At 45.9% G+C, this 14,008-nt stretch overlaps 1 protein-coding gene across 1 annotated transcript in view; it reads left to right on the top strand.

The window, feature by feature from the left end:
- The first annotated feature begins 571 nt into the window (after positions 1–571).
- The window catches only part of AKR1D1 (aldo-keto reductase family 1 member D1), a 34,529-nt gene continuing 21,092 nt past the window's right edge, over positions 572–14,008 (top strand). Inside the window, exon 1 of the mRNA XM_064654777.1 lies at positions 572–903. Coding sequence (XP_064510847.1) covers positions 811–903 — 93 coding nt within the window. The 5' untranslated portion in view covers positions 572–810. The remainder of the gene's footprint in view (positions 904–14,008) is intronic.

Here is a 14,008-nt window from a genome sequence, read left to right as displayed (position 1 = left end):
ATGAGGATCAGAGAAGAGTAAAAGCCATGTGTTGAATTTCATAAAGGACATTATCCCTTTCTGGGCTATCAGCGTTTGGAAATATATACATTTTTTCTACAGTGGAGCAGAACCTGATAGTGAGGAACTTGAGCCCATTCACCATAATCTGGGACTCACATTGAGGCAGAGGAACTACTCAGCAATCTGGCATTTCCTTCATTCTCTCCTTGCCTCTACGGCAGTGGGTTTCAGCCACTGGAAAAGAGGGGTGGAAACTGTCCCGGGTTTTACACCTCTGTGGGAAAAGTTCCAAGACCGAACACCCCAAACCGTGTGAAGTCGGTGCCCTGCTGCCGGTAGCTCCGGGCACGGCGGGCCGGGGGGGGGGGTCCCTGGCAATGGGCAGCAGCACCACCCCAAGCCCCTCAGGGTGCAGATCACCCACCGGCTCGCCTTGAGGCTCACATGGAGCAGCCTTTATCCCACACTCAGCCCGTGCCTGACCTCGGGGGTCGCGCTGGGGCCGTCCCGGCGCGGGGCGGTGCGCGGGGCCGCGGTGGCCGGGGCGGGGCGGTGCGCGGGGCGGTGCGCGGCGGGGTGCGGTGGAGGGCAGCCGCGGGCACACGTGGCTCAGCCCCCCAAAAAGGCGCTCCCCGGCGGCGGGAGCGGGTAGTCTGTACCTCGGCCCCTGCAGAGCCGCCGCCGGTCCGCTCCGTCCAGCCGTCGGTGGGTGCCGGAGCGCAGGGGCCGCGGTTGGCTGTGAAGCGGAGGCTCCCGCCCCCCTGCGGAGTCAGCTCCAGGTCCGGGGCGGCCCTACCTGCAGGCACGATGAACCTTACAGCCGAGAGCCACCGCATCCCGCTGAGCGACGGGAACAGCATCCCGCTTTTGGGGCTGGGCACCTACGCCGACCCCCAGAAAGTAAGTCCGGGGGCGCCGGGACGCCCCGCGCCGCTGGCGGGGGCAGGTGGCGGCCGCCCTCGCTGCGGACCCCCGAACAGGGGCTACCTTCCTCCTTTCCTCCCGTCCCGGCTGCTTCTCTTTTTGCTCCTTTCCCCGTGCAAAGTTAAAGCCCCAGCTCTCCCGTGAGCAGAGCGGGCAGTGCGCGGCGCGCAGATGAGGAAAAGATCGGAAGAAATAAAAAAATCCCGCCCAGCCTGCGGTGTTGTGCAGCTGCCCCTGCCGCCCACCGCCCCGCATCGGTCCTGGGGTACCTGGGGTCGGGGCGGTGCAGAGCAACTCCTGGGTTGGGAAGGGATGTGACCCTCAGCGAGCGCCGGCTCCCCGGCAAGCCGGCCGGGAGCCCCCGGTCTCCCGGAGCCGGGAGGGACGGTACCGCAGGGTCCCCCGGGTAGCTCCCTGCGCCGACCGTAGATAAGATGAGGGATTTCGGACCGTCTTGCAGCTGGCCTCGACACTTTCCAAGGAATGTTCCTGAAACAAAGACCCAAATTCCTGCATTCTGATTCCTGCGGCTCCCACAGCTGACTGCCAGCGGCCAAACCACTTTCAAATATTCTGCATCCTTCGGTTTTGCGTGTCCTGGGCAGGCATCCCGTCTAACCGTAGCTGGTCGGCTGTGTGGAGGCTATGGAAGCACACCTGATGCTTCTTCCCTCTGCGCACCTGGGAGCGCAAACGCAATTCGCTAGCCACTGCCTTATAAAGCTCTCCTAAACTGCCTGATATTTGTTTGTTTGAAGGGGTGGAAAAGGGGCATCGTGGCCAGACCCCTCTTGTGTAATAGTATCAGTTGACTCCATATACCACAGGTATTTACAATTACCTTTTTAAAGAAAACTCTTGATTAAAGCCATTTGCGAACCGCTAAACGTACTATGGTGTATAAATAACGGTGCTGAAGATTTTCAAAAAACACTGTTGCTTGAGTGATGCCGACAGAGTGCAAGAAATCCCCAGGACAACAGCGCTGGTTCACATGGGGTGAATCAGTTGGAATTCACAACTTCAGAGGCTGGTCATCATCCCCCACATCACTAGGCTTTCTGGAGATATTTTCAGCTAGAGCATTCTTTGAATAATGGTTAGCGAAACAAAATTAAAGGTCTCTAACAGGAGTTTTAATGTAGCAAAGCAGAATGTTGCGCAATTCAGAGACAAAATAGCTCTGATTGAACTTGAAGCATTTCTTTCCATACTTTTGTATTGTGCCCCTAACCCTCGAGTTGCAATTTTACGGTAGTTTTAAGTTAAGAAACATGCAGCAGCAGGGCTCCTGCCTTGCTGCACTTCCCACCTGCAGCCGGGACAAGCCGTGGTCCGATGCTGTGGCCAAGGTTCAGGCAGGGAGCCCAAAGCGGCAAGTAACCTGCCGGAGCTGAGAGGGGAGGTGGATGGGAATTCCACTTTTGGAGACAGCTTCTCAGCACTGCTATAACCCTGCTAAGAATTCATTCTACAGAAATTCAGTTGTCCTAAAATCAACAGAGCAACAGTGCTGCTTCTTTTACCCCTATCCTGCAAAATCCTGATGTTTCCTTCATCCTCGGTTTGGTTCAAAGTGACCTGTGTATGGAGCTCAACCAACCAAAATGAATAATTTTTAGGTAGGGCTGGTTTTCAGAAGAATCAGCCACAGGTAGTGACTTTTTGCTTTTCACATGTACCTCCTTTGTTTTCTGCTGACAGAAGGTGGGGAGGACAGGATGATGCAGGCAGGGCAGGCATTGCTACGGCAACTCCAATTTAGAGCAATTGAAGCTGCTGTGTAACTGTACCCTCAGTGGGGATGGGTGCACATACCCAACCACCCGTTCTCCCTCCCCCCGCGTTTGTAGGAGTTTGATTTTCTGAGCTGTCTTTCTCTTTCTGCATGATAAACACGTTAGAAAGTTACGGGTGGGAGGAGGAGCTGAGAAGAGGTAGAGAAAGCAGCAGTGATAAGGCCCTTGCCACAGTCTCATTTTCGCAGAAGACCAGGTGAAACAATGTATGTTTATCTGAAGGTGCAAGGCTGGAGCTTTACACTAGGATTAGGGCTTCTATTTGAGGCGGGGAACTTGTCACAGAGAGCAGCTGGGGAAATACAGCAGCAGAGTGCTACGGGAGTTGTTGCAGAATTGCGCTGCTGGTCGGTGATGGGACCGGACGTTTAAATAGGTCACGGGCTTAAAATTTGCCCATCTCAAAAAGGCTGCTTTACTGATAAGAGGGTTGGGAAAGGGGGCGGGGAGGAGGCTTCTATCAACACCTTGCCGTGGCAGCGGAGTGCCACTTAGCTAGGACAAGCTGCTTTGCTGAGTACTGATTTATGCCTGGTGCGACTTCCACCGGGATGCCTGGCAAAGTGTCTGTCCAGTTCCTCCTGCCTCAAGAGCTGAAAGGCTTTGTAGCAACTCGGGACCGTTTCAAGGTTTATCTTAACGAGTGCTGCTAAAAACTAGCGCTGACACGTTTCCTTGAAAATGCTCAACTGTAGCCTTTTGTGGCTGAATTGCTTAAGAAGCAGCATCTGAGCCACCCATTCTCCAGCGGTGGGGGCAGGCAGCCGGTGGTAGCAACGGCTCAAGCCGTCCCCAGCACTCTATTTCTGCTCATGAGTCAGATCTCCACAACTTCTAGTCATTCTGTGCTTTGATATAAAATACAGAGCTATTCATTTGTCAGATTATTCATCTTGTTCCTGGAGGCAGGTTTTTGGGGGTTTTGTTGTTTTTCTTTTTTTTTTTTTTTTTTTTTCCAAAGGTTATTCACCCTGGCACCTCCACATCAGAGCAGCTTGTCCAAAACAAATCTGTTTTCTCAATGTCGTGCTGTAGCCCAGTAGCTTGTAATGAGTCCGGAGTGTTCTTCCTGAAGTGCAGGAATGTGCTCACTGGTTAAGCAAACCAGGCAAATCTAGTTAGCCATGGAGCAGGGAAATCTGCTTCTTCGGCAGTCGGTTACAAGAAAACAAAGGCAGGAGGCCAGCTTTCACGTTTCAGGCTTTGTCTGGATAAACTGAACAGCAGTGCCTTCAAAACTGAAATGTGTCAGCAGCTTGCCTTGCTCATCTTAAATAACTTAATTGTTCTCCCAAAGACGACTTTGGGAGATAAGTCATGCTTCTCTGATTGTGAAACACTGAACAAAAAATAAACCTATTGACTGAAATTTGGTCCCCTGTATGAATTTACTGACTCAGTGTAGTACATCAGTCAACTGGAGCAGAGCTGGACCACTGTGGAAAAGTCTGTTTGATAATCCGATTCATTTTAATTGAATGCTTTTTCCCTCTAGATGTAACAGAGCTTTTCTTCTGATTTAATGGAGGTCAGGATGACAATTCAGCTAATTCTTTGAGACTGAAAAGTGCAATGTTGGGGGTTTCTTTTTTCTTTACCACAGCAAGAAAGTACAATGAATCCATTGGCTATCAGCTCATCTGCTAACAAAAGAAAAGAGTCTTCACTGGGTCATGGAATTAGTCATAAATTTGGGTTGTTTATCAAGAAAAGAACCTAATTTTTTTTTGGCAGCTTTAATTGGTATTCCCTATCCTTATTTTTAAAGCTATATAACTATAAAGCTTAGTTTTCTTTTTGGTGCAGATTTCAGTGCTTTCAATTTGGATTTACATTCTCCTTCACATGTGGAAGGACATCTGTGAGTTGTATTGGATTCTTGACTATATAAACTAGGCTATTTATCCTAGCCAGGATGGACTGCAGTGAAAAACTGGAAATCTCAGTCACTGACTCCTTCCCCTATTCTCTTTCCTTTCCCAAATATCCCTTCTTCTCATGGGTCTGGATGGGAACCACAGTGGGAACAGTGAATCAGGACTATCAAGGCACTCCAGACGTTTAAAATTAGAGGCCAATTCTACCTCTGTCTGGCTCTGTGGATCCTTCTGGCAAAACCCCACATGTGGAGGAGTGGCTCTGCCAAGGCTCCAGCAGATGCACCGTGTCCAGCTCTCCCTCCCTGAGGGCCCCCAAGCCGTTGACCCAATTCTCCAGGGTATTAAGTAGATGGGGGAGGAGGGAGAGGGCAGCCCCACAAGGGAGGGTGGTAGAGGAGGACAGCCCCCTTGATGAGCCTGTGGCATCGCCCTGCACTACAGCAGAACCAGATCAGCCCACCCTGGGCTCCCACACCTCCCAGCATTGATGCTTAGTTCCCAGCTCCGCCCATCAAGTGGTACTGGTACCCATCTAGAAGCTGATGGCATGTGGGGATGAGCAGGCTTAGAGGGTAAAGGTGCTAAAAACACTCCTAAATCCTGGAAATCCTATGCCTCGTTAAAACTGCACTTATGCCTGCTTCACTTTATAACTCATCCCTGTCAACACAGCTAAGATCATCAGTCCGGTGTCTCCACATAAATACTTGCTGTTTCCCTGGAAGGTCAAGGGGCCTTGGCCGCAGCTCCTCTCCTACCTTCCTGTTTTGACTGAGGGAGGACAGGGCTTGGAGGAAGGTTGTAGCAACCACACTGTACACAGGCGCTGCTTCTGAAACATAAGATTGGGCAAAGCACTCAAGAATAGCACTGGGTGAGGGCTTTTGGCAAGTTGCAACTTAGCTAAAAATGAGGTTCTGAGGTAGCCAAATCCATTCATAAATTGGAAGCAGTTTTGTGGAATAGTTTCAGGCAAAACAAATGGCAAAGCATTTCATTTTGGGCACTGGCAGTACAAGCTGAGGAATCAAAGAATTATTAAAGCAGTTGGAGGTAGCAGTTGCCTTTCCCTGAATAGCCCGCTGGTAAGGAAATCCACATGGGTGGTGGGAAACCAGATTCAGTCCTCCACTCAGCCTCTGGGGATTAAATTCATATCACACAGCTCAGGGATATAACATGATCGTGGGGTATGTGATAGCTAGAGAGAGGCAAGAAGAAACACGCACAGGCTGGAGCAGGAGGAGCACCCTCCCCATGGGAAAACACACTGCCCACTAGCCCCACAGCTCTGGATGCTGAAGAACTTGGTATGGCCTCTAGCCAGGAGGGAGAGAGACCCATTTCCCCAAATCTTTAACTACCACAAAGTAACCCTTGTGAGTGCCCAGACAGTCTGGGTTTTGTTTAAGAAGAAATTGCTGGTTTGAATCAGGGAAAGAGGAAAAGTTCATCCAGGGCTCCTGTATCCAGTCTGAGTGACCAAGTAAAAAAATCTGTCTTGCATAAGTAAAAACACTGTTTTGGCACCTTGAATTACTTTTTACACCCAAGATAGAAGCTGAACAGAGTAACTTTTCCTTGTACAGGTCTAACAGCTTCTAGTGCTCTCATAGGATCGTTTATGCCAAAAAGTTCCTCACACAAGGATGTGCATGCACAAACTATTTCAATCACTCTTAACGGTGCTGGCTGCACCCCTGCTGCAGGCTGCCTGCCTTCAGAGCTGCTGTAGGCTACTGTTAAGTCAAAAGAGATAATAAGTGATTTGTCCCCATGGTGGGATCTGGATCTCTCAGCTGCAGCAAGGGAGGCATTACACACAATTTAATTCCCCATTTTCCTCCTGGTCATCACTGGCTTCCAAAACATGATCGGCTGGAGACAGCAATGATTTCAAGTGACTTGTAAAGAAAGTCACCTGGCCTGACCCAAAGCTACAGAATAGAGCATGTATTGAGAGTACCAGGGAGAAGTGACATCTGAGATCTCTGCAGACAGTGTTGATCTTAAAGGCTTCTACTTCTTGATCTTTTCTCTATAAATTTCTCCTCTAACTCAGACAACTAACTGTCTTCCTCCTGAGGTAAACCTCCCACTTGGCTTCTAGATTTTTTCTTGAAAGAGATGAGAGAGGCAGTGGTAAGAGCAGGGACTGCCCTAATATCCAAGTGTTCTTACAGCCTTAGCTTATTTCCCATGACATGCTAGTAAAATAAATATGTAAAGAAAATACCTCAATCCATTTAATGTGAATGATTACACATGAATATGTGTTTGAACTCAGCAAGTACTGAGTCGGAAGTTAGCTCTCTACTGAAACGATCTCTATGAACCTACATAAAATCATCACAGAAGTAGGCCAGGGAAATATTTTGCCTTTTTCTCCCATAAAAAAGTATTGAGAACCTGATTTGAACAGATCTGTGGAGTCAGCTGGGATATTTGGCTATGGAACCTCATATTTATGCCTTGAATTTAAGAAGAGAATAAAGCTCCCAAAACAAAGTAATTTTTTTTGAAGTTGTTGGGCCATATCCCCTGACCAGCATTTCCAAAGGACACTGTGCACTTTAGAGTCCCTTTCAGTAACCACCACTGGCTTTCTCAAGCCATTTGGTTTTTAAGTTGCAGTATTACCTCATGCAGTACTAGTTCTTCTTGTCTTCAGGGAGGGCTTTGGAGCGGCAGAGCCACAGCTACCCGACACGTAGCAACATGCGGTCTTTCAGGGTTGGGATTTCTGAGATGTTTCAGAGGGTAGCCTTATGTTCCCTTGGTGTCTGAGGATATCCTAAAACCGTGCTTCTAAATGGAGATTTGTACACTTGAGTCAAGGGCAGAAGGGAAGGAGATAAATTACGGCATCCCAGGAAGACAACTGTGCCTAATCTGCTATGTGTCCCAGAGGGCTCCTTGCCTGCCTGTTAGTAAACTCAGCCCAGCCTTCACATTGAACAATATTTGTCCTGAACCCAAATATCTGTAGCCAGATTACTCACAAAGTCGTGACTCAATTAGTTTCATGCTTGAAGGATTTAAACCATATTCAGGTGATTCTGCTTGCACAGGCTGCAGATGGCATGCCTTTCCTTCGGTGGCTGGCATCCTGGTGTTGAGTGATGCTCTCATTGATTAATCTCTCAGTTTTTATTCCTTATTCCTCTACTAAGTCAGTTACTGGCAAGACGCAGTTGCCAAGAGCAGATAAAGGCAGGATGCCTAGGTATTTGATCCCCAGATGGCTTGAGGAGGTGGAGTGGCAGGCATCAGCTTTTAGCGGGCAGCAGAACAATATGGCTCTTGGGCAGGAGCCTGTGTGAGGATTCAAGACACTGTAGTGTCTCTGGGCTGTAGTATTGCCTTAATCCATCCCTGCTGTTTGCTACAGAGATGGAAAATATGCCAGGAAATAAGATAAATCCTTCCACAAATAAGATAGTGCTTTCACAGATTGGATTTTTTTATAGCAAAGAGATGAGGGTATAGACTAGAAGAATAATCTAAAGGGTCTCCAACAAGTTCTGATTTCATAAATGCCTTTCTTTAAAAACTCAGTGTTGCATGACACATTTTAAAGATCCCTTTCATGTATGCTTTAATGGCATGCTTACTGCCTCTGAAAAGCAGAGCTCATTTATCTTGCATTCTCCTTTTCTCCTCTGCCATACAACTTTTCTGTTCTGCCACTGGAGCAGTCTTTCTCCATTTCTGTGTCTTCAACACTTTGCCTTCTTGGTGTTTAGCACTGACCTCTCCTCCCCTGTGTGCAGCCACCTCTTGATGCCTCAATTCTTGCTACTTCTCTGTAATCTCGCGTTATACAATGGAACATTTTTGGCTTTCATAAATGCAAGGTTGTATCTTTATCTCATTAAGAAAGGAAAACTAAGACAAAAAAAACCCTAAGAAAAAACAGGTAATTAGAAAAGGTAGATGCTTTTGTTCTGAAACATGACAGACTCTGGAACTTCTAGCTTTTGTGTAAGAACTGTACTTTAACCATTAATTTCAAATTTTAAAGTCAGATTTGGCAAAATGACTTACTGCTTTCTGTCAATTTGGAGGAAAGATTCTTGTCCCTAACATTCTTGAGGACACAAGCTTTGTTCTTATTACTTTGATTTGCACAAACCCCATGGCTTTAAGACACTGCTGAATTTGCAAAATGCTCATTTACCTCCACATATATTCTCTGCTGAAGTCTCTGCAGTTCTTCATTTCTGTGAAACCTGTGAAGCTTAATAGAAAACAAATTCACAGTATTACTAATCTCTACTTTGTGCCAATGGCTTCTGTTTCCAGCTGTGAACACAATCAGTGTCTAATCACGTGTGGTAGACTAAAAGTTGCACTTACTGAAGTGGTCAAAATGTAAAATTTCTAATGAGGATGGGCCCAGCATTGTAGATGAGTATGAATGAAAGACTAGCTTTCTAGCTACATATTTCATTAACCTATGGAGGACTTCTGAGCAAAATGGTCACAAAATTGCTAGTCCTGGAAAATGGGGGATTTTTTAGTTTGCTCTGAGGAGTAGATTGTGCTTAGAATGACTTCTTTCTTCCCCCCCCCGCCCCTACCACCTGAGAATGCCTTAAATTATAAGCCTTCCAAAAAAACCCTCTTCTTAAAAAGATAGTACCTCCAACCTATACTGGCATCTCAGCTGCTACGTGAAAACACTTTCAGACTACTCCAGGACCAAGAGACATACACCCTTGCAGAGCAGAAGACTTCTACTAATGAAACCTCTGAGAGCCAGATAATTGCCTGGCCTTGTGTAGTGATGCCTGCTTACTCCAAGCAGGTGACCTGGCTCCTACAGCCCACCTGGCACCACGTCATTTGGCTCCCAAACACATGGTACCAAGACATGCAGACTTGGACACTGCAAGAGCGCTCCAGAGGAAAACATTCTCAGAGCAGTGTGACATTTAGGAGATGACAACTTTGTCTGGAGGTCAGTACAGCTCTTGGATGGTGGATATCAGGTGCCAGCATCACCCACCAAGGTACACGTCCAGCTATGACATAAGGTAGAGTTGTGTTCAATCAGTCCAGATCCAAAATTAATAGAGGGTTAATCCAGATAAGCTTTTAGGACAGTAGCATTACTCAAACCCAGTCACAAGATTCTTGTTTGAAAAGTAACCAAACAGAGAACAGATCTTTTCCATTCCATAGCTGTGTACTGCACTGACTATAGCTGTTTCAATACAACCTTCTTCCAAAAACTACAAAGCTAGCTGTTACCAATGCAATGATACTAAGGCCAAATACTGACACCAAAAAAATAGTAATTTTTTTCTTGTCTTTTCCTCTGCCTTTCTAAACATACTGGGTTTTTTAACCCTGTGGAAGAGCCACAGGGAAAGCCCTCCTATCTAAATAAAAGTTAAGATTGTTTTACAGAAGATGGGACAGGGAATCACTGGCATTATTGAAGAGGGGAAAAGCTGAACCCCTATGAGTGAGTAATCGGAATTACCGCAACTGAGAGATACGCTTTTTGGCAAGCACATTTAAAGCCCAATTTTCCAGGCAAAGCTCCATTTTTAAAATGTCCCAGACTGACTCCATACGTTAAATATGGCTGTCCACTCCCATGTGTCCCTGATTCCCCACAGTCCTCCAAAGAACAGCATAAGCATGTTCTTGCAGCTCTTGTGGGAAGCCAACATCTGGGTTGTCTCTTTGGTTGACCTAAGAGGCCAGATTTGTCAAAACTTGAAAACGTTGTGCAGAAAATGCCTCTCTAGGCTTCATCAAAGCTGACTGCTTTTGGTTCAGCTAACTAGGTGGTGGAATTCCCCAAGTTTTACATTTGCCTTTGCAAACACTTCTTCGAACTGGCGCCAGAAACCTCTCCCCTTTAACTCTAGGGAACGAAGCAGAAGAACTACTGGCAACCTTTTCTTCTCTTTTATTGCACAAGCTGGTGCTTTGCCTTCCGCTTGTACCTCACACATCCCTGTGATTGCATTTCTTGTCTGAAGGCTGTTTTGATAACATCCACCCTTCCAGTTAGATTCATGCTTTCCAGGGCCTGCCAGCAGGCTATTGTGTCCTCCAGCTCTTCAGGAAACTTTCTCAGTCCACTCCACTAGCACTGCAAGCATGGGAACCCACGTGCACATCATTTGCCTGGTTTGCTTTAATCCTCTAGCTGCCAGCAGAGAGGAAAGGCAGCTCTTTAGCTTCAGTTTGCATAAACTGAATTTGCATCAAGTGAAAAGTTGCAGCGATCCTAAAACTGAGGATTCTGCAATCAAGCGATAAAAATAACTCCAGCAACTTCTGCCAGCTACAATAATAAAGCTTTCCTAAAGACAGCTTCGGCTAAATGCTAGAATAACAACGTCAGAGGAATTCTAGAAATGCTAAATCTGCAGTTATGCAATCTAATTTCTGTTGTACGGACAAACCTCACACTTTAGGCCACTGATAGAGCATCAGGTTAGAGGAGAAAGGCATCCCTTGTTGATGCTCATTCACAGTGTGACACAAGGCCACAAGTGTCACCATTCCCCCCATCTTCTCTAGGAATCCATATTTGTTGTCCTCCACCTTCCAAGGCAACACACTGCATGACATAAAGCAAACTTCTGGGCCAGCATAGCAGCTTGTGGCTCTCAGCTCTGCTCTCTGCCTCCATTCCCAGCTATACCTGCTTTTGCAGAGAACCCTTTGCTGGGTTGTGCTTCCTGGATGGTGGCTGCCAATGCTTCCGGAGGATGAAAGCCAGATTTTCCTGTGTTTGAGAGAGAGGGATGTGCTGGCGGTTGCATTTTCCAAGAAAGAGGTGTACAGTACAGCTTCTCTTTTACAAGGTTAAACAATTCTAAGAATGTACCCTTGTGTGGCTCGTATCCTCTGGCTTTGTAAACTCAACCTGTGCTTTCCTGCAGTGCCTTCAGTACACATGCTTTCTATGCTCTGTTCCTAACATCTTCAGCCAATCCTTCTTGCCAGTTTGTCCGGAAAACAGGCAAATGGAAATAAGGAATTGGGCTTCTAGAAACTTGCATAAGAATTTGTGTGTGAGTGCCGAGCTCTGGTGAAGGAGGCTCTGAGCCCAGGAATGTACCTACTTTCTCCTTCCTGTATTTAGCTGACTAAGATTCCTAAACAGCGACTCCACATCTTAAATTATAGGTTAGGACTGGAGCGCTTGGCCCACAGTTTGGGTCTCTTGTATAATTCTGCTGCAGTTAAGCTCAGATTTTTTCCAGGAGATGGCCCTGTGTCTCCTAACACCTCAAGCTTTTCTTCCTAGGATCGTTATTTCCAGCTGAGGGACTGGATAACATTGCACTAACCAGGTGAGATGCTCAGGACTAAGGTAAAGGGCACTTCTCCTAAAGCACTTCCCTGAAGTGCTGCTTTCTCAGCTCTCATGTGCTGCTGACATTAGTGCAACTCCATAGAGCTGCACGTGTGAAACAAGGCAGAGCAGAATCTGAGAGCCTGAATCAGACTGTTTTCCTTTACTGTGTGGACTAACAAAAAATAAATTACAATAGTGACGTTAAGACATACAAGCAGTGGCGTGGTTTTGCAAGATTAGAGTCTACCACCAATGTGTGCTGTTAGCTTTGTCTTTGGAGATAACCCTCTTAACCAGCTGGAAAGCCAATGGAAATTGCTGACCAGAAAAAGATGCTGTAGAAAAAGCAAAAGAATTGGAGGGCAGCTGAACTGTGACACTTAAATAACAGTAATAATTTGGAAAACCACTAACACTGCTGAGCAAATACTGTTCTACTTGAGAGGGAAGAGAAAAATTCATGGGTATGCCTGTACAAAAATATTCTCCTGTGGCTTGGTCATATGCAATCATGAATAAAACTGCAACTGTTCATTTGCTATGGTAGGGAAAATAGTTTTTGACAAAATGGGATATGATGGAAGGTGTCTGGAATAAACATTAAAAAATAAAAAAGTTTATGGTCTCAGAGGAAAAAGAGAGCAGACCCTTTCAGACAGACAGGACTGATGAAGCACATTGCTTTTTCAGACTCACAGAAAGTGGTAACTGTCCAGTTGGCTACTTCATCTATGGAGAAGGGGCCAAATTGCTGCTTCATTTCTTCCAGTGAAGGTGCATATCTGAGTCTGCTCCCCCATCCCTTCTGTTCCATTTGTTTACCATGGAGCCTGAAGGGAACTGATACTGGTTTAATCTGCCATGTGTGGTGGTAAATCAGCAGGTTTACAAGCCATTGATTGAGAGAGGGAATAATTGTGTGTATTGTTTCCTTAAACTTTATGATCTTAAGAATAACATAGATGCTATTGAAGAAATTTATTAGCAATGGAGCAAATCATTCTAGTCAATCAAGAAGTTTTTCTTTTATCATAAAACATGCGATAAATTTAGTACCTTTTTTTGGCACAAATCAGTGACTGCAAGAACACTGAAGATAAATATCTGACTTACAGTGTATAAGTGGTTATAAAATTCCAGTTCTAAAACAAGTCCTTGATCAAAGTGGCATAGTTGTAGGGCACACTGATTAGAAGCTGAAACATTAATTATAGCTAAGGATCAAGCATAGCTCTTACCTACACTTAAATAAAAAGTAATAAAAAGCAAAGATTTGTCTTAAGGCCAAAACCAAAGAGTCCTGAATTACTACTGATAAAGCACAAAGAGTTTATGACATGGAGACATTTCAGTACCTCATCTGGTATTTCTACTTCTCTATATGTGAGTCCTGCTTATTTGGGAATGGCACAAGAATAAAGGCCTACCTGGAATGAGTAGACAGCATAGGCAACTGCATTTTAGATAACAGACCCTAGTGAGTATAAGCTACAGCAAGGAGAAGGAAGAGGTCTGGGATTCCAAGTAAAGGTGGCTGCTCCATGGCCAAATAGCCTGGGAGATACAGCTTTACCAGGTGCTGTGGTTGGAGTGGTGCCGGTCCTTATACAACATAGTCATAACATAAACTTCTATCTACACTTAAATAAAAGCTGGGTTTCACTTGTTAATCTCTGATCTGGTCACTACTAAAGACTTTAATTCCATGAAAGACAGAAGAGATTAAAACACCTCAGGCTGAGCAGCCAGGTAGAGGGGAAAGATCGAGGTTTGTACCTTCTCTGATAGAAAGATGTATGAGCAGTGGTGATCTGAGTCATCCAACTTCAGTATGGTCTGTCAGGAAACAATGGAACAAGATATGACATTTAAGGAAACACTTCTAAAAAGCAGCAATACCACAACATGACTAGCCTGTGCAACTCATCAGCACAGTTTACCACAGCCTATTAGTGCAGGATTTGGAAGGATTAAACACATGAAATCCTAGAAATGATAGTTTCTCCATTAGAATGAAAGTTAACATATGGTATAAAGTTTCCAGACTCACAGATGTCTCAGACCTTCAGCTG

This window comes from Pseudopipra pipra, chromosome 5 (genome assembly GCF_036250125.1).
Source record: "Pseudopipra pipra isolate bDixPip1 chromosome 5, bDixPip1.hap1, whole genome shotgun sequence".
Classification (NCBI taxonomy): domain Eukaryota; kingdom Metazoa; phylum Chordata; class Aves; order Passeriformes; family Pipridae; genus Pseudopipra; species Pseudopipra pipra.
The sequence above is the reverse complement of the archived record's forward strand: the minus strand, read 5'-3'. Positions and strand labels throughout refer to the sequence as shown.